At 39.8% G+C, this 18,360-nt stretch overlaps 1 protein-coding gene across 1 annotated transcript in view; it reads left to right on the forward strand.

Moving 5' to 3' along the window:
- snd1 (staphylococcal nuclease and tudor domain containing 1) overlaps positions 1–18,360 on the forward strand; it is a 154,583-nt gene that overhangs the window by 29,552 nt on the left and 106,671 nt on the right. The window contains exons 12-15 of the mRNA XM_023952284.1: positions 7,308–7,408; positions 9,273–9,383; positions 11,498–11,570; positions 14,516–14,657. Coding sequence (XP_023808052.1) covers positions 7,308–7,408; positions 9,273–9,383; positions 11,498–11,570; positions 14,516–14,657 — 427 coding nt within the window. The remainder of the gene's footprint in view (positions 1–7,307; positions 7,409–9,272; positions 9,384–11,497; positions 11,571–14,515; positions 14,658–18,360) is intronic.

Below are 18,360 nucleotides of genomic sequence, written 5' to 3' on the forward strand. Positions count from 1 at the left end.
TAAACTAAGCTGTGCTCTAGACAAATATCAGAGATTTGACCTTACATATATTATTGTTTTGAACTTGCTTTGATGAAATTCACCTCCTTTAAGCTTAAGTGAATGGGAGCAATATTTGTGATGATGTGATGCTGTTCTTTGCAGCAGTTTTGTAGATACCGGCTGTATTCTTTCTGCAGCTTGTTGACATCTTTTGGTGCAGAGGAATTATGTTTCAAGCATGTGGGATGGTTGTAGAAATGTACAGTTGAACAGTGCCAACCTGTGTTGATGTAAAGCTTAGAGACTCTTATAAAAGTATAAGAAAGTAATGTTATTTCTAGAGATTCGGAAGGAAAGAAAAAAATATTTGATTTAAGAAGATGGCATAATACTTCTGTTGGTCTGTGAATGTATGAAGCTACTTCACAGATCTCTACAAGACCATGTTGCCCTTCATCTGGATTCAAAATGCCTCTTTGTTTTTTGTATTTTTATAACTACACAATAGATTTGAAAAAAGAAAAACAATCCAAAAAATATGCACCCACTCAAAACCAAAACCCAAAAGAAATCCTCCTGGCGCTCTGTATGGGAGTGAGAATCATATTTCTGTCCCAGCCTTTCATCAGAGTCATCTTAATCATCCTCATTAATGTTTTTTTAATGATAGAAAATTCAGCCCAGAGCTGGCTTTCAGCAAGTGAAGCCTGAACACGTCTCCTGTTTATTTGTAGTGTTTGGAAATAATGAGTACCTGTGTAATGGGAATAGAGGAGCTACAGCCTTGCTGAGCTGTGAAAAGAGAAGAACGGTGTGATAATGGTGGGTTCTTGCATCATATGGAAGCATATGAGTGTAGAAACTTGCTAATAACATTTTTGGCTCATGTTAAAGCCTAATAGTGGTGCTGTATGGGCGTTTGTAGGTCTTGTATAAAACTGTGTGTAAACGCTGTTTGCATTTTGTTGTCTAACCAGTTGTTTAAAGACATACTAGAGAACTGTCTACAGAAAACATAATATGTCAATATTAATAGAATTTGGTGAATCTAGAAAGATTATAAAGCTTAAGTGATTTTGTCCTGTACTGGAGCTTGAAAGTAAAGGCTGCTTTTTGTTCTTGATCCCGTTGGGGACATCATTGTGTATGCACCACAAGTAGCCAATTCCTTGATTGGCTACATCTTTATACTCGATTGGGTCAGAAGGCCTGTTTACATGGTGCATCAGAATTTGTCTTGCACAATGTAATCACTCTAGAGTCCAATTGGAGGGTTAATCACATAGAGGTTCTTGAGCACAGCTTCGACAGTGGATTGTTTTTTTTTTGAGGGTATGAATGAGTTTTGCACAAAGATTGCTGCTTTACCCTGGTGATGATTGTTAACTTCATAGGGGTGTAACATTTCATATAATAATTTGTGGTTAATGATACTATTCATAGTCGACATTGGTTTATGTTGAATGATCTGATTCAATCCGGTTCGGTGACCTATAGTCGATCCAGGACTTCTTTAGCCAAAACTTCAACCAGTGTGACTCGCAGATAAAAACCTTGGCACTGAACAGTGCAGGTGAAGGTTTCCAGATTCCTTGAATTTCTTGCAAGATAATGTGTAAATTAAATGTGTACAAACAGGTAAACGGAAATTATTGTCAAAACAATTCACATTTTATTTTCATAAAGTTCAGCCCACTGTTGATTTTCCACACAAACTGAACCTATTAGAACATTCCACAACACTGTATGGCCACGTCTTTGCAAAATTTAAAGTGTTTCGCCTCTTTGGACTGTAATGATAGCTTCGTCATTTTTTGGAGCTTAGCTTGATGAATTGGAGAGCTTTTTGTAGCTAGCTTTTTTTTTTTTTTTTTTTTTTAAATCACAATTTGTACAACAGGTTTACAACGATTAGCACGACATAAAAAAAGCATTTCATCAAGTGTGTTGTTCGCTGTGATGGTACGTAGTTGTAGTGCTGAGTATCACCAGTAATTTCCAGAATCTATTCGATTTCCCCGGAGCCTGGATAGACTATGCACTTTTTTTCCGTCTCGAATGTTTCAAGCCATTTGATTCATTTTAATTTTGAATTTACCGGTACATGGTTTACAGATTTAGACATGGCATAGAAGTACCGGTAAGCGCTTAGAAGATTTCCAGTATCAATTTAATTGGCTTATTTCATTATGAAAAGTTTGTATACTTCTATTGGCCAAGTTGCCTCAGAGAGCTCAGTCTGGTTGGATCGTAGGAATATAAATCAATTCATCAAGTAGGTCGATAAATCGTTGCACCCCTTGTACTTTGCTATTATTTTAGTTTTTTTGTAGAAGCAACTGATTTAAAAACACCCTAGATTCACCTTGTGACTTGTAGATAAACCATGTCTGTACATTTGTGTTTTTCAAACGCAAAGGCAGTTTCTTTGCGTCTCGTGTGTTTTATTAAGTAATTTAATCTGCTGTATGGAAATGATACTCATGAAATAAAAAGAAGTGCCCTCACTTTTGCTCGGCACTGTATAGATTACATACACCATTATGTTGCCCCCACATTTGATTAATATTGAACACCGATCTCCCATGTGTGCGCTTATCGGCTCTTTGATGTGAGTTAGGTTTAGGTGGAGAGCCTCCCGCCCATTTTAAAGCAGCACCGCTTCCTCCCTCCTCAAGCAGTAAAATCAATAACTACAGTGATCAGGAATGCTGCTTTGCTCATCGTTCTTTGTTGCTAGAATAAAAGTTAGTGTTTTACTCTTAAAAATAATTGCAAAGTTAAAAAAACTAAGTTTTAGCTGCCTTGGCAACCAGAAAGGTCTCGTTGAATAAGGTTAATCAGACTTTCTGAGGCTGAATATTTTTTTCTCTTTTCCAGTTGAAAATTAAGCCCTTGAAGACTTTTATCAAACTGTTCAATAATACCTTGGCCATTGTTTAATAGTCAAGCTGGATGCCTGGATATGCTCTAGTGTATATGTTGCACTCAAACAATGGCAGCTTTGTCAACCCACTTACAGTTGCATCATATTTCTGAGCCGCCATCTCTGCAGAGACGGATCTGGACCAGTACATATAAATGAACCCTACATGGACTCAAAGTTTCTGCCAAAAAGAAAAGCATTCAAGTAGAAATTTTGTCTGCCTTATTAGCTGTTTTGATTGAGCTTTTGCAGGAAGCCTTTCCACAAGCTTGAGGAGTGTTATGGGAATGTTTTTGACCACTCTTCCAGGAAGCCCTTCTGGGAGGTCAGACGCTGATGTTGAATGAGAAGATCTGGTCTTTTCTCCAATTAATCCCAAATGACATTTGTGCCAGCCCATTTCTCCTTCCTAAACTCTCATTTATGTCATAGTAGACCTTGTTTTGTGCAGTAATGTGCTGTAATTGTGGAAAAGGGCTACCTCCACCCTTTACCTTAAACTTTATTTAAAATCTTCTGAAGTGTTGGTGGTCGTTTGTACCAAAAGACCAAGCCAGGTTCTGATTTTTAAAGGTCTTTAGTGATCCACTCTGGTCTCTAATGGCATTCCAGTTGCATATGTTTAGCTTTCTGTTGTCTTTCTGTAAAACATGTTGTAAGAGCAATAAGATATAAAAATGGTTTAGTTCTTGGATATTAACTGCTGCATATTTGTAAACATGACATTGTTTTGGAGGGCTGCAGTATATCTCAATAGCTCCGTCTGTCTTTCAGCAATAGTAATTCAGCTGGTAGGTCTCTTTACAAACGACTCAAGTTGCACATTGGTGGTTTTGTCCTTTCTCAGTGTTGCTCAATGTCTGTCTCGTTTCTTCGATAAAAACATCCCCACCCTCGCTGAAACGGCAGAGCAGGCATGGTGACATAATCCCAAAAAGCTTGATTTGGCTAACTTTATAAGTAGTGCTTCTTGTGTGCTTGGGTCTCAGTCTCAGCAAAAAAAAAACGTCAAATGGAAATGTTGCATTAAGCCACTTATCAGGGTTGAGCACATTCGGATAATCCTACATGCTCAAAGTGGCTCCTGTTATACAGCTGCTTGTGTAGAACTGTTGGCAGTAGTTTCCCCTTCTCATCGGTGCGCGTATGAGGAAGCATCTGATGCACAATATGCTACTTGATATATTCTTAGAGTTGATTTCAAAGAATGCTTGAGGTGCATATTCAAGAAGATGCAAAGTGGTTAGACTTGAGTTTAGCAAAATATTACATGTGAATGCAAAGTGGGGCTTCCTCTAGGTCCTCCCAACACTGATGTCCCGGTATTAGACTATTTTTTGTCTTTAAATGGTAGCTTGGCTCTTCTTTCTTTCTGTCTTTTTTTTTTTTTGCATTTGTCTGGTTCAAGCTGGATAAGGAGCAAGGCTAGTTGTCTCCTGTTGCTATAGCAACAGATGAGCATGACATGGAGCTTAGCTTGATGAATTGGAGAGCTTTTATGTAGCTAGCTCCATTTTAAAATCACAATTTGCACGACAACAGGTTTACAATGATTAGCACGGCAAAAAGCAATGAAACGACAACACAAATAATTTGTTTTTGCGGGAAATTCCAAAATCTTTAAACACAAATTCATTTTGCTGAAAGGAAATCCGCTTTAGTAGCTTGGCTTCAATAGAAGGTGCAGAAAGCTGTTTCTGTTGGGGGGGAGAAAAAAAAAACTATTTCCATCGAGATTTTTTAGAGCTTGCAGGCTTTCATTGTGTTCCTGTCTGGAAAACTACTCGTGTCAAGTCCATTCTGGGCGATGACTGTAAATCGTGACATGGCACCAGATACTCTTTGTGTCATAGCTTCACACAGTTTTCTGTGAAAGCGTCATCAATACCAAAGAAAGAATTGTCCTCATTACTCATACGAACACATTACACTCATGTTTCTTTTGGCAAAGTTAACCCAATACTCCCATCCTGCTTGTCGCCTTGGCAGAACAAACACATTTAGTCTCACACTTTGCCTCTGTTGTTATCACTCCCCCACTTTCTGATCCATCCACCGCCTCTCCCTCTCTTTTTCCCTCTCCTCCGAGGGGTTCATGTTGATGGATTTGCCTTATCAGAAGATATGTTAGATGGCCTGTGGAAATTAGGCCTGGGACTCTGTTAATCTAGCACTGCTGGTCAAAGTTTATAATCTGTCATCACCTTGACTAACGGGGTTTAAATCTTCTCAGCAGATCTGCTGTTTTTCAGTTGTTCATTTTTCCCCGTGTCAGTTCCCCTCGTCCTAATCTTGCCATCTCGCTTCACTCTTCCTGTTTTAAATGGCTTCGTCTCACTTTTTTCCACATCACTCTTTGCTCTTTCATCCATGGCTCTAGATACAGAACAAACAACTGTTCTAAATGGATTCATGTTTTTCTCCTCATTTAAATGGCTTTGTTTCACTGAGGTTGAGTGCACATTACAGTAAGGCAGCACTGTGTGAGGATAATAGAATGGTTATTGGATGGGTAATGAGAGCAATGGTAAGTTGCTTACTGACTGGACACGGTAGATGCGAACCCCTGCAGTTATGGGCTGATATGAGCTTTCTCCAGTTGAACAGTTACACACTTGAACAATACACAGTTTGGGGGACATTGAATTCGTAGCATGTCTGGATGTGCTGCACCATTCAAATGTATTTATTCTGTATCCAAAAGAAGTATTTCATTTCTTTTATTAATATATTTGGATTTTAAATCTTTAGGAACTTTTCCAAGAGATTTAAATACACACTCCAATGAAAATCATGTTTTTTAACATGGCTTTGACATTTTTCCAATTGAGGACATAACAAAGTGATCAGCAAACAGCAAAAATAGCACGCAAAATCCTCCAGGATCCCTCTAATGTTCTGTCTCCTGAGTTTGAGGATCCAGAACATAAGACTCTACTGCCCAGGCTGCAGAACACCTTTGTCCCCGGGGCAATCCAGCTGCTAAATGCTGACATACAATCAATCTAATCAGTACACGCTATTCCGCTGAACATTCTCGCACAGTAGTCACTTTCTGATATTTATTCTGCCTCTCTTCTAACATAGGAATTATGGTGTTGCTTATTAAAGTTTTAATGCAATGTCAATCACAGGCTACTGTCTGCACCTTGGAATCAATTGCCCCTCGAGAAAAATTTCAAACGTCTAATGAACTACTGCAGCTCTGCAGAAACTGTCCTAGAAAATGATGCAGCATTTTTAGTTTGACTAAAAATGACATAATCATAATGAATGCTTTTAAAATGGCGCAACAGATGATTGCAGTGTGTCTAACTGAATATAATTGGACTTGCAGATGGACTTGAACAACATAAGTAGAACAAATAGCCTGGATGCATTCAAGTTCTTTAGTTTAGGGATGCAATCAGCTTGTGTTCACCTATGAGAACCATCAGTTTTATGTTTTGGTTTGGAATCTTATCACCAGCATGCTTCTGCAGTGCTTTGGTGGTGTTCATGTCTCTGCTGCATCCTGAAAAAGGGATGCCAACATTTGAGATGAAAAAACAAAAAAAACAAAAAATGGAAATGAGACGAATTATTACCATAATGAAAAGCCCTCCTAATGTTCCTTCCCCTCCCCACAGTCTTTTGTAAAATGATAGATTCTCCTGGTGCCGAACAACAGTCCAAATTTGAGCTCTGGCAGCGTCTCGTCTCCTTCTCACAGCGCCATCTCCTCAACTTGTCTAATGACAGGCTGCCATTGTTTCTTCATGTTCCTATAACGGGCTCATCCGAAGTTTCTGTCTTAATCGAGTGTGCTCTATGATGCTTATAGAGCCTGACTCCTGTCTTCATTTATCCTCCCTGGCACGTTTGTCTGACATGGCCGGTGTGCGGCTTCTGAAACAGTTGATAGTGTGCAGCATTCTGGCTGCCTCCTCGCCGCTGGGGCCGTCTTCCTGTTTCTGGCCTACAAAGGAGGCTTTCCCTGTCACATGCCTGCAGATATATGCACATGCACACAGCTGAGTGACAAAATTGCATCTTCTGGGTTGAATGACCGGAGTCTATCCCGCAGTAGCAGTGCTGAGATGGCACAGTGTGGGGTCATTTGGGTTCTATCAGTCGTGTGTGTGTGTGTTGTCCCAAACACCCACAGTGTGTTAATACTGCTCCTCTGGGGAGTTCTATACTGCTGTTTGATGTGATTCACAGTGACTGGGTGACCTTGAGAAGTGGGACAAACAAAGGGACCCAAATACACACACACACACACACACACACACACACACACACACACACACACACACACACACACACGCAAAGAACACTCCGCCTAACAATTATTACTGTAACTTATGCTGCCTTTACTCTCTTGACTCCTTTTTGTGTTCCTTTTTTGACCCCGCAGGTCAATGTGACAGTCGACTACATCAGAGCAGCTACAGGTCCAGGGGAAAGCACGCCTGCCTTCTCAGAACGCACCTGTGCCACAGTCACAATCGGTGGCATGTAAGTAATAGCTGAATGTTTCACCCTCATCTTTCACACACACAGTGGTACCCCGATGGTGGTAGAGCCATTCTGACCACTACGAGCCACGTGAAGTTCAATGTCTTGCCCCAGGACACTTTGACAAATAGGTGGGCAGAACAGGAATTGAACCTGGAATCAAATGTTGGCCACTGTTCAGCTGCTAGATCGTAGTCTCATATGAGTAGGTGTTAAGGTTGGGTTTTAGAAATTCACCTTTAATTGATCTGCATTAACAATAAGCCTTATTGATTATTAAATTCCACGGCTTACTTTTAAAATGCCATTACGCTTAATTTTTGTGGTACGGACACCTCATTAATAGAAGCATTGACAAAAGACATTATAGAAAGGTAAGAATAAGGTGAGCTAATCCTATATGGAATCACAGCTATCTAAAAGAGCTTCCTTTTTTTGAAAACGATCATCAGTGAAAGCAATTATTTTTAATCTAGGAGCAGTGCTTTGAAGATATTCATTTCAGACGTTTTGATGCCTTTTAACCGTCCCCAGATATAAATGCTCTTCGCTAGTTTGAAATTAATCAAAACAAAAAAGGAGCTTTATTACCACCTGGCCCAGAATTAAGCTTTAGAAGTCTGTTTTTATTCAAAAGCTACAATTATCTCCTGTTATAATATTCTTTTATTACTAAAGTCACAAAGCTGTTTCTCATGCACACATGGGGAGACAGAGACCCAATTCCATCATCACACCAGCTGTTCAGTATCTGATGGTACTTGTCTGCACAAAGGTCAGGATCTGGCCCTGTAAACATTCAATTACAACCCTGTCTATAGCATCCTCTTCGATTCTCAGATAACAGTAGATGTTGCCTGTGTGAATGCCGAAGCCATGGACTGAGGCGGTCGGTAGAATGAATCGTTTTTGACCCTGTATAACCTTGTCTTATCGTACGCTATGTGTAATAAATTTTTCCATGTGGTTCAAGTGTCTGTACACTCGATGTGTTTGGGCAAGAAAGTTCTTAGAGACTCGGCAGCTTTAGTTTTTTGCAGGTTTCTATTGATATCCTTTGCAAGACATGTTTTGATTAGGACTTAAGACAGGTTTTTACAAGTTTAGAACACATTTTTAACTGCAAATATCAATAAAGAAATTTAAAAAAAAGAACACTGAATTTAAAATAGATTCTTAATGACAACTAAAACAAATTCAGAACATTTTGAAGATGCTAAGAAAAATTTGCTTCTGCCTTGAAAAAAATGAAGTTTCCTTAAGAAATTTTAAAAATTTAGCTTGTATTTTCCATCTTCTGTGGGCATGATTACTGTGTTCTTAGTTTCTTATGCACCCATTTTATTTCTCCCATACATACTTAAACATTTGTTTATGGAACTTTAATGCCTGGGGTAAATTTGTATTAAAAAGACCCTAATAAGGGTTTTAAGGACTAAACAGTAATTCGAAGACAAAAAACATTTGGTACAATCATTGACTGTGTATGAGAATTGGACTGAGTGAAGTTGTTCAAGTTATAAACGGACAAATCGGGAGCTTCAACAAAAGTACTGGGTGCCACCTTTTCAACATTTGATAGATTTGGTGTCGCCTGTCTTGAAGTGGTAGGGGTTACGGACTTTCAACGCGCTCACTCCTGATTGGTGAGAAAAGTTGCCATAGAAGTGTTGCCTTAAACAGACTCGGACCAATAACTGCTCACTGACGACGTCCGGCTCTTTGTTTCATTGGAACTGGAATTGAGCCATTTTCTGTGGGTGATCTCACATTAATGACCAGTCAATGGGAACAATGTTTTCTTTTTGTGTGTGTCTTTCTTTACCTCTCAACAAGTGTTGAAATGACCTCCTTCTTCTCCCAGAAACATAGCAGAAGCTCTTGTCAGTAAAGGCCTCGCCACAGTCATCAGATACAGACAGGATGACGACCAGCGCTCCTCCCACTATGATGAGCTGCTCGCCGCAGAAGCCCGGTGAGGAAAACACAAAGCACTTGCACATGCCTCTTTCATCTTTTATATAAACTTGCACAACTACATACATCCATTAATGAAGGAAAGCTCTCCGTTTGCCAAACTGCAAATTTTAATATTAAACTCGACAAATGTACCTCTAAGGTAACAGAGGAGAAGCACCTTGAGGCTCTGAGAATGTACAGAATATTTTGTAGCTAGGCCATCATTAGCTGTGGCATATCAGTCATTTCTGAATTTTCATCTCGTTTCTTTTAAATATTTACCCATTCATGCACTGGTGCTCCTATCCATCTTTTTCTTCTCCCTCCTTTTTTTTTTTTGTATTCTTGGGCTCAAATACACATTCCCAGGCACTGGACGCTAAATCATGGGCTCTCTTTACACAGCCCCTATGAATATAATTATATGGATGTGCAGGAGAGAGATTTAGTACAAGCTTTATGACTCTGCCATAGATTAAGATCTGCTTGCTGTAGGTAGAACAGATGCAGTCACAACCCCTTTTTATAGGATTAACTCTTTCTCTCCCCCTTTTCTATTTCCCAAAACACTGTCGGTGGCTACCTGCCCTCTTTTTCTCTCCTGCCTTTCCACTCCAGCTATCCTTCCTGCTTTCAACATTTGCCCTTGTTTCTGCAACTTGGCTGTTTTCACTTTTGTCCTTCTTTGGCCTTGCTCCTCTGGGTCTTCTCTTTTCCTATTTCTTTTTCACTCTTCCCCTTCTCTTTTTGCCGCTCTCTGTCCCACGTGGGGTCCTATTAGAGCTGATGAGAGGCTTCTGTCTTTAGCCTTGGTTATATTTTTAGTTTCCATCACACAAAGCCAGTGGCCCACAGCCTTCTAGGACCCCAAGCTCTTCAACAGGCAATCTGCACGGGCCTTTTCTTCTTTTCATAAATGCTCATTTTCTGGACCAAGGACCAAGCTCTCATGTTAAACGGCATTTTGAGAAATGATCATTTCTATTTTCGTTAAGTGAGAGTAAAACTTCATATCCACGCATAGCTTTTTCAAATGTTTCTTCAACAACTGAAATTGGCACACTTGCCCTTAGCCTAATGTAAGGGTAGTGGTTTTTCACTTAAAGGCATTGGACACTTAAATGTCTCGAACGTGAAAATCTAGTTTAATAATCTGCTTAAGGAAATATTGGGTTTTTCAGTGTGTTTAATGTCTTTGTAACATTTCTGTCATGATGGATTTGATGTTTTTGCTGCACTGCTAATCTTAAGTTGGGGGTGTGAGGGGCTGTAAGCTAGCGGGACAGTGTGTAAACAAAATCAGCATTTGTCAAAATACCTGTGGATAGGTGGTGTCTTCAATTGGGGTGCAGGGAAAAATCGATTTGGCGACGTGTCCCAATATTTCATTTGGCGAAACTTTAATCGATTTAAAATGCTGTCAGGGGAATATTTATTTATTTGAGCGTCCTTCAGCGTCTCAGTCTTTTTTTTTTTTTTTTTTTTCTACCTAAACCTTCGACCGTTAGTTGGCAGCAAAGCACACAGCTCTACACCGCACCAAAACAAGAACATCTTGGGATAATTAGCTGGTGTTAAATGTTCAGTCCAGCCTCACATTTTTTGTTATGAGACAACTTGGTTTTTGCTTGGGGTGGGTACCGGACCGAAACTTGGATTGTGGTGCTTAGTATTGGGCTCCAGACGAGAACGAGTGACACTTGACATGTATCGCAATATATCCTATCGCCAGACTTTTGCCAATACACCCGTAGTCTTTCCAAGGCATCACTTTCCATCTATCTGGCCCAACTGTGAAAGGATGGCCCTCAAACTCGGCGATCACTAGTCATCTTCATCTGCTTTGGCCCTTAAGGCTTTTTAAAGTAGCTTTCACCAGCAGCCGCTCCTTAGCCACCTCTAAAGGAAGTGCTCATCTCTCTTCATATGTCATTTAACACAAGTTGTCCTCCATTATGGTTCCTCAGCCACCATGAAAACTTTTCATCTCTGCAACAGATTTCCTTCCAATGGTTGCCTAGGGAAACTTCAAAAATGAACTTTTTCAAAAGAAATCCCTGCTACATGTTTACGATGTGTATGAAAACTGTGTTTTGAAATGTGCCTATATGTTTGACTGTTCAAATTTAGGGCCATCAAGAACGGGAAAGGGTTGCACAGCAAGAAGGAGGTACCCATTCACAGAGTGGCTGATATCTCTGGGGTATGTTTTTTTTCCTTTTCCTTCTTTTTTAATGTGCATTTTCACGTTATCCTACACAGTGGCATGAATAAAAGGTTTAACAGGATGTGGATAAAAGGATAAGCATCGATGTGCACTAAGCTAACATGCATTGACTATAATTAGAATAAAATCTTTTTTAAATGTGGACTCATTTACATATCCCCACCAAAACTCTTAAGAACATGTAAAGCCAGTAATTCTCTAAAGGCAAGACCATAATTGTTTACTCATCCCTACAAATGGCCTCTAAAAATAAACAGCATTAATAAAAACATCAGCGTTGCTAGGTCTTGGTTTATTTACGTGTGCCCAGGGGCTTGATTGAGGCATCATTTGACTAATGAAGCCTTATTGGAAGCCCCCATGGCATGAACATTAGCGTGGGAAAAACCATTAAATCTTGCAGTAATGGTACACATTCTTTTCAGACACAATTTGTTTGTATCATCCAGGAAAGTGGTTTTAAAAATTGTGATGTCTTTTTCTTTGCTGCATTTTTCTTTAGTCAACTCTCTTTATAAAACCATATGAATCCATATTTCTCATTTTATCCATAAAAGCCTCTAGAGCGAACCTTTATTCCGCTAACACACTTCAAATGATTTGTTATCAACCTCTGACGCTTTCTGTCTTTCTGTCCCCACAACGAGAAATGCTAGCAAGCCATTTCCCCGACCAAAAATAATCAATATTCATTTCTTTTATTCCACCAGCCAGAGTCTGCCGCGGTAAAAAATAAATAAAAATAAACGGAAGACGGGCTTTATCGCCTGAACTCTCTTGTAACACCTGAACCTGTAGACGCCAGAGGACTTGGAATTAAATCCGACACTGCATGCGTCAGCTCTGTAAATGACTGCGTTAACTTGATGCGTTCGCCTCTGCTCAGACGCTCTGCTTTGTCCCTCAAGTTATCAACCCATTTACAGAGCACCTGAGGCCCTAACAGGTTAAACTTTTTAGACACCAATAAGGCTTTATTATCCAGCTAATGGGTCCAAGCATGCTCTTCATAAATGCCCTTGGATGTTTTCTTACTGTCATCAGCATAACCTCCTCGAGTCTCATTGTGTCAGCGGCAGAGATAAATGATTAAAGCCTGTAAATATAATTATGACAGGGAATTGTTGTGCTGACAAAGCAGCTCTGGGTTTTCATTAGAGGTTTTAGTGTGTTTCATACTTATAAACATCTCCCCAACTTAATTGGCTAAACTGACCACATTCATTGTGCTGCAGTGGCTTGGGAGTGATTACAGAGCGTGGTGTGGGGTGCACTCAATAATTAATGAACTTTAATAACGGTGAGACAAAGGGATACTAGGAACCTTTAATTTCAAATGAGGACCTGTGCATCTCTGGTTCAAAAATGGTCGCATTTAGCCAGCGAAGGCTATGGAGGGGTGGTGTACGCATTATGATGCACCGTGGCTTAGCAATGACATGCCTGACAGCACTTTGTAAGCCCATTTGCAGTTGTTTTTATAAGCACCGCCCTGTCAGTAGGGGTCAGGTCACTGCCATTATGCAGCACAGACTCCCTGTCTTAGCATTTCTGTCAGTCTTCAGTAAAACGTGCGTCATTCCTCGTCTCCGATTGTTGCCAAATACTGGCGGTAGGCGGGCATGAGCACAAAAACACAAACCAGTTGTTTGGCAAAGCCGGCGTAATGATATCTGTAATAAAAAGACCAAAATGGCAACATTTTTACACCATCCCCAATGTGTCCCTCTTCTGTGGTGGATCCCCACACACGGCCATGCACAGGCACACCCCTCCCCACTTGGAAACGCATATTCCCGTACGTCAGCATCCTTTGGTGGGAAACGTTTGTTGAAACGGATTATAAAAGTTGAGTGGGATGCTGTCACAAATAGAGCCGCGATAGGTTTATAAACATATAGTGTAGGAGATGTACAGAGGTGGTGGGAGGAGGGTGGATAAAGCACTTGACTCACCTCAAGCCTCTAAAGGTTACATAATGAAGTCCTCTTATTTTCTGATGTCTCTTCCTTTTTTTCTCCCCCCTTCCCTGAACTAAGTTAGACTGCGCTGCCCACACACATTGCAGGTGCAGTACATGTTTGTGTGAACGAGAGTGTCATCTCCCACTCAAGAGGTTATTTTGGATTCCAGTAGGTGGAGTTCAGGTGGTGCATCTTACGGCTAAAGCACACACTCTTTACCCACAGACTCGAGCCTTTCAAGCCTCAAGGATGACGTCCTTTTTGGGATGTTTCTAGTCTAATTTTTGTTGTGCTTTTATCTCATGATTATTAATTTTGATATAAATCCACAGCATCAAGCAAACAAATGTTTTTGTTCCAGCTAGCCTTGTCTGACCCATTGTGCCTACTTCCCGGTCCACACTGCCTCACACAAACACAACACGGGCTCATGACTCACCGTGTTGTGCCTACATTCTCCTGCCTGGAGTAGGCTCAAATAATTTATTTTTTAAAATCGTTTATGAATCTTCCCTTGCTGCTGATACAGTGCGCTGATGCACTATCCCTGCCCGAATACACGGGATTTATCGCCACTTGTAATTTTGGCCCAAGTACACCGATAAGTTAGTGACTCACTCCTGCAGTCGGAGATTGAAGCAGGAAGGGAGAGAATTATTTTTGATTACTTGTGGTTCCAGACGTGTCGCTGAGAGGGTGAGGCAGGCTTTATTATGTCAAACCCAGATATAAAGATGTCTGGAGGAAACTCACTGCTTCCTTGTCAAACACTTTTCTGTTTGTCAACAATATTGTTGACAGTTTCCTTGTTATTGTTTTTTTCATTTTTATAAATTTCATAGAAATAAATTATCCTTTTTGTGTTGTCAGGTATAAAAAAAACTTTTTTTACTTTTAAAAAATGAGATCAGATCTATTTGGAAGAAATTGATCTTTTCTTTGTTCTGTTGGTCCTAGGAAACACAAAAAGCCAAGCAGTTCCTGCCCTTCCTGCAGAGGGCAGGCCGGTCAGAAGCAGTGGTGGAACACGTCTTCAGCGGCTCCCGGCTAAAGTTGTACATGCCCAAAGAAACCTGTCTCATCACATTCCTCCTGGCTGGTGCGTATGCTTTCCCCTCCTGATGGAAAGGCCCATCTGCTTAGCTTCCATGTGCTGCTTTCATGGCAAAAGTACTACTTCTGTATTTGAAAGTTACACCAAGGAGCGAGTCTATGCAGCAGCTTGTGCCAACAGTATGTGCCATGTTGGAAATCTACTCTGGAGTTAAGAGTTCAGCGACCCCCTCACACACTTCCCAGCAGCCAATTCAGAGACAGCAAGGTTAAAGGAGGGTATGGGTGCCACCCCTGTTGGCATGAGGCATGTGTCTCCTTTAACCTTACCTTTCGCTCTCTGGCTTTCTGCCAGCTGGGATAGATGTGGTTCTAACACCTTACATGGGAAAGTTAGAGTCTGACTTCTTTTTTTTTTTTTTTTTGTTACAACCAGAGAGCAAACACCCCCCCCCTCCTTTTTAGTTTAGTTCTTTCTGACCGTGAAGGTCATGTTGTGAAAACCTAATATGTTCCGAGAATGTCAAGTTGTTCCTGTTGGCATTCAACAACTCAGTGTGTCAATCCATCCACAGTTTATTGCTTTTTTTTTTTTTTTTTTTTTGCCTGATAAGCAGAGGAGCGGATAAGTTCAAGAGTTGAATTTAAGTGATATGTCTGCAGTTTTGTTCTGTAAAACCATGTTATTATTACTTTTTTATTGAGTTTTTGTTTGACCCACTCAAAGTTTTTTGTTCCTCTTGCAAGTTTAGTACATAAACAGACAGAAATAACCCCGTCTTTGTAGATTTCTTTCAAACCTTATGCTGCAGGACTTGAGTTGTGTGAAGTGCAGAATGTTTGATGGTCCAGAAATGTATTCTAGTATCTTCATTTTCCTAGAATTTTGAACTGGTAATAAAATCAGAGCGCCTCCATCTTCGGTCGCCTGAAGCGATGGCAAAAAGAAGGCGGCTTAGCCTTTTCACTGCTCAACATAATCTTTACCATTCTTACAATTAAGTCTTTCATTTGCCTTCCATACAGTGCATTTTCGAAACATCAAATACTATTTATTTATACTAAATATTCTGGTTTATTCCAATTAATTTGTGGCCAAATCTCCATCCCTAACTCGCCACAGAGCTGGGAAACGTCTTCCTCTGGTAAGAAATGCTTTAGTCAAGTGGACAAAAAATGGATTTAGTCGATGCTAATTAATAAATTGTTATAGCCACATTAGAGTTGATGACTTGTGCGCAGATCAGATTAGTGGCATTCCCACTGGAAAATATCCGTTTGCAAAGAAAACAAAGATCTTCTGTTTGTCAAGCCAGTATTGAATAAAGTTACTCCTACAGTTCTGCCACCAGAGATCTTCTTTCCCTCTTTCTATAAAGATGCATTTTCTTGTCACTATTGTCTTTTTTTTCTATCTTAATGATTCCTACAACAAAATTAAGCCCTTGAAGGCAGGTAGACCCCACTATTATCTTTTTTGCTGTTGATTCTGAGCTCGTCCCATCTTCTACCTCTTCTTCCCTCGTGTCAAAGTTATCCTTTCATGTTTTGTCCACCCATCTGCATCACGGGCCGCGTTCAGAAGCCGGTGCCATTAAATTGGCTGCCTTGAGCTTGTTGTGTTTATCGGTGTATAAAACAGTATCAGCTTCTTCAACTATTCCTTTCTAGCATACATCTTATTCAAAATGGAACATGCTGTAGTGATTAATATGGCAGAAATGGTCTTATCAGAAAAGATGTCTCATAAATTGAGTGTATTATTTTTCCAAAATCATTGAGGACCCACTCCAATGAAAATTTGTGTTCATGTGGCATATTTCTGCTGATGGAGGACATGTGTAAAGAAAATTAAGATGGAAAATGACGTTTCTGAGTAATTCTTTCTTCAAATCGTGGTCAATTAGGAGCAGATCAAAATGCTTCTTTTGAAAAAGCTTAGATGCTTACAAAAACTGCAAATTTATGATTTATTATGCTATTAAAAATCAAAAAAAATGCTTCATGTGGGACTTTAAAGTGTGTTCTCTAAAGGCAAAATTTACTAGTTTAGTCATCTGCTCAGTAAATGAGACTCGTAAAGAATGCTGCTATTACAGGAAGTTCTGCATTACTAATCTCATTTATACTCATAGGTTTATTTATTTCTACATTGTGTTCAATGTTTTATCTTCTTTGTTTTTCTGTAAGTGTTGTGGGAGGCACAGTAGCCTTCAATTGAAATAATCCCAAAGTGATGTCATATGATTTGGATTTCTCGTACTAAATGCATTTCCTCCTTTTTTTGGACTGCTGGCTTATCTAGCAGTGTTTTTTTTTTCTTTTTTTCTTGTTTTGTTTTTAGCCACATATTTCTGATTTAAAATCGAGCTTCATCTGGGAATCTTCAGTCTTTTTTTCTCCCTTCTGTCGAAAAAGTTTCAAGTATTGTAAAAGCTTCAAAGAAAAGCAGAGTTTTTCTTCAGGAGCTCAAACTGCACTTCCTTTGGTTTTCCCACAGCACCTTTCCCTGTAACTCTCCCTTGCTGGCCCGTGCCGGGGCCCCTCGTATGTAAGTTTGATAAAGGCTAAAGCAGTCTCCCAGTTTATAAGAAGAGGGAAACTACACAGGAAAGGGAATTTGGAGGTACAGTAGGGTGTCGAGAAGTTAGAAAAGAGGGTTAAGAGAAGGGGGAAAAAAAATGACAATTGTCGTGAAGTATGAGGTTATAAAGGCCTGTTGAAACTAAGGAGCAGCCTGTGAAAAGGTTGTAAAATTTTATTGGCTTTAATAGGTTTTTGTGGAGTTTCACAGCAGGTGAAACTCACTTTTAGTAACAAAATTGCTCTGAGGAGCGGACTGTCAAAAAGATGAAACAGCCGTCACTCGGACACAGATTCATCCAGTCAGCAAGTAGCATCGGCCTTCGTTCTGTCTGGGGCCCTTTTATTCAAGTGGATCTACTTTCCTATCGTGCCTTTATAATTTATTATATAGTGTGAGGAAACTTCAAGATTTGCATTAAAATATGTTTAAAAAGTGAAGAATGAAATAAACTTTATTGATCCCCAGCAGGGAAATTCAACCGATAAAAGCTAAGTTATTAAAAGAAAAGGAGAGCATTAAACCTAATTTTAAATAAAACGTTATTAGAAAATAAAGTTGCAGAGCTTTTCCCGCATGGATATAATGCAATCAGGATCTTACTGACATTCACGCACCCATTAGAAAGCTGCAGGCTTGACTAATCTTGATGCCCTCAGACAGATTTTAAGGGTTGCCACATAATGTAATTGCTATAATGGTGTTACATTTACAGCTAAAATCTTGAGCTTTAAATGAGATATAAGCTTTTATCGGCCCACAGACGAATTAATCACCTACCATGTCTAAGCGAGGGCTGTTGTGAAAAGGAGAGAAAACTTTATTTAAAAAAAAAAAAGAAACTGCAAATTTGCTTTTGTGCACTCTGCAACTAATATTGAACTTTTTTAAAATACCAAAGGAAGCTTGCAGATTATAAATGAATTATAGATTATGCTGCATGGGCATGCTGCAGCAAAGTACGCATAGAAATGTCCTTCCTAAAGTAATTTGAATGTGGTAAATGTAACACACAAAGAACTCTTGTGCTTGCGGGGAATGGACAAAGCTTTTCTTAAGCCCTCTGAGGCCTAATGGGGCCTTCTGCACGAGAACCATAGTGATATGATGGATCGAGAGGATGAAAGAGGGTGCTAGTCGAACCAAATCCAGGGATTTTCCCTGA

This window comes from Oryzias latipes, chromosome 23 (genome assembly GCF_002234675.1).
Source record: "Oryzias latipes chromosome 23, ASM223467v1".
Classification (NCBI taxonomy): domain Eukaryota; kingdom Metazoa; phylum Chordata; class Actinopteri; order Beloniformes; family Adrianichthyidae; genus Oryzias; species Oryzias latipes.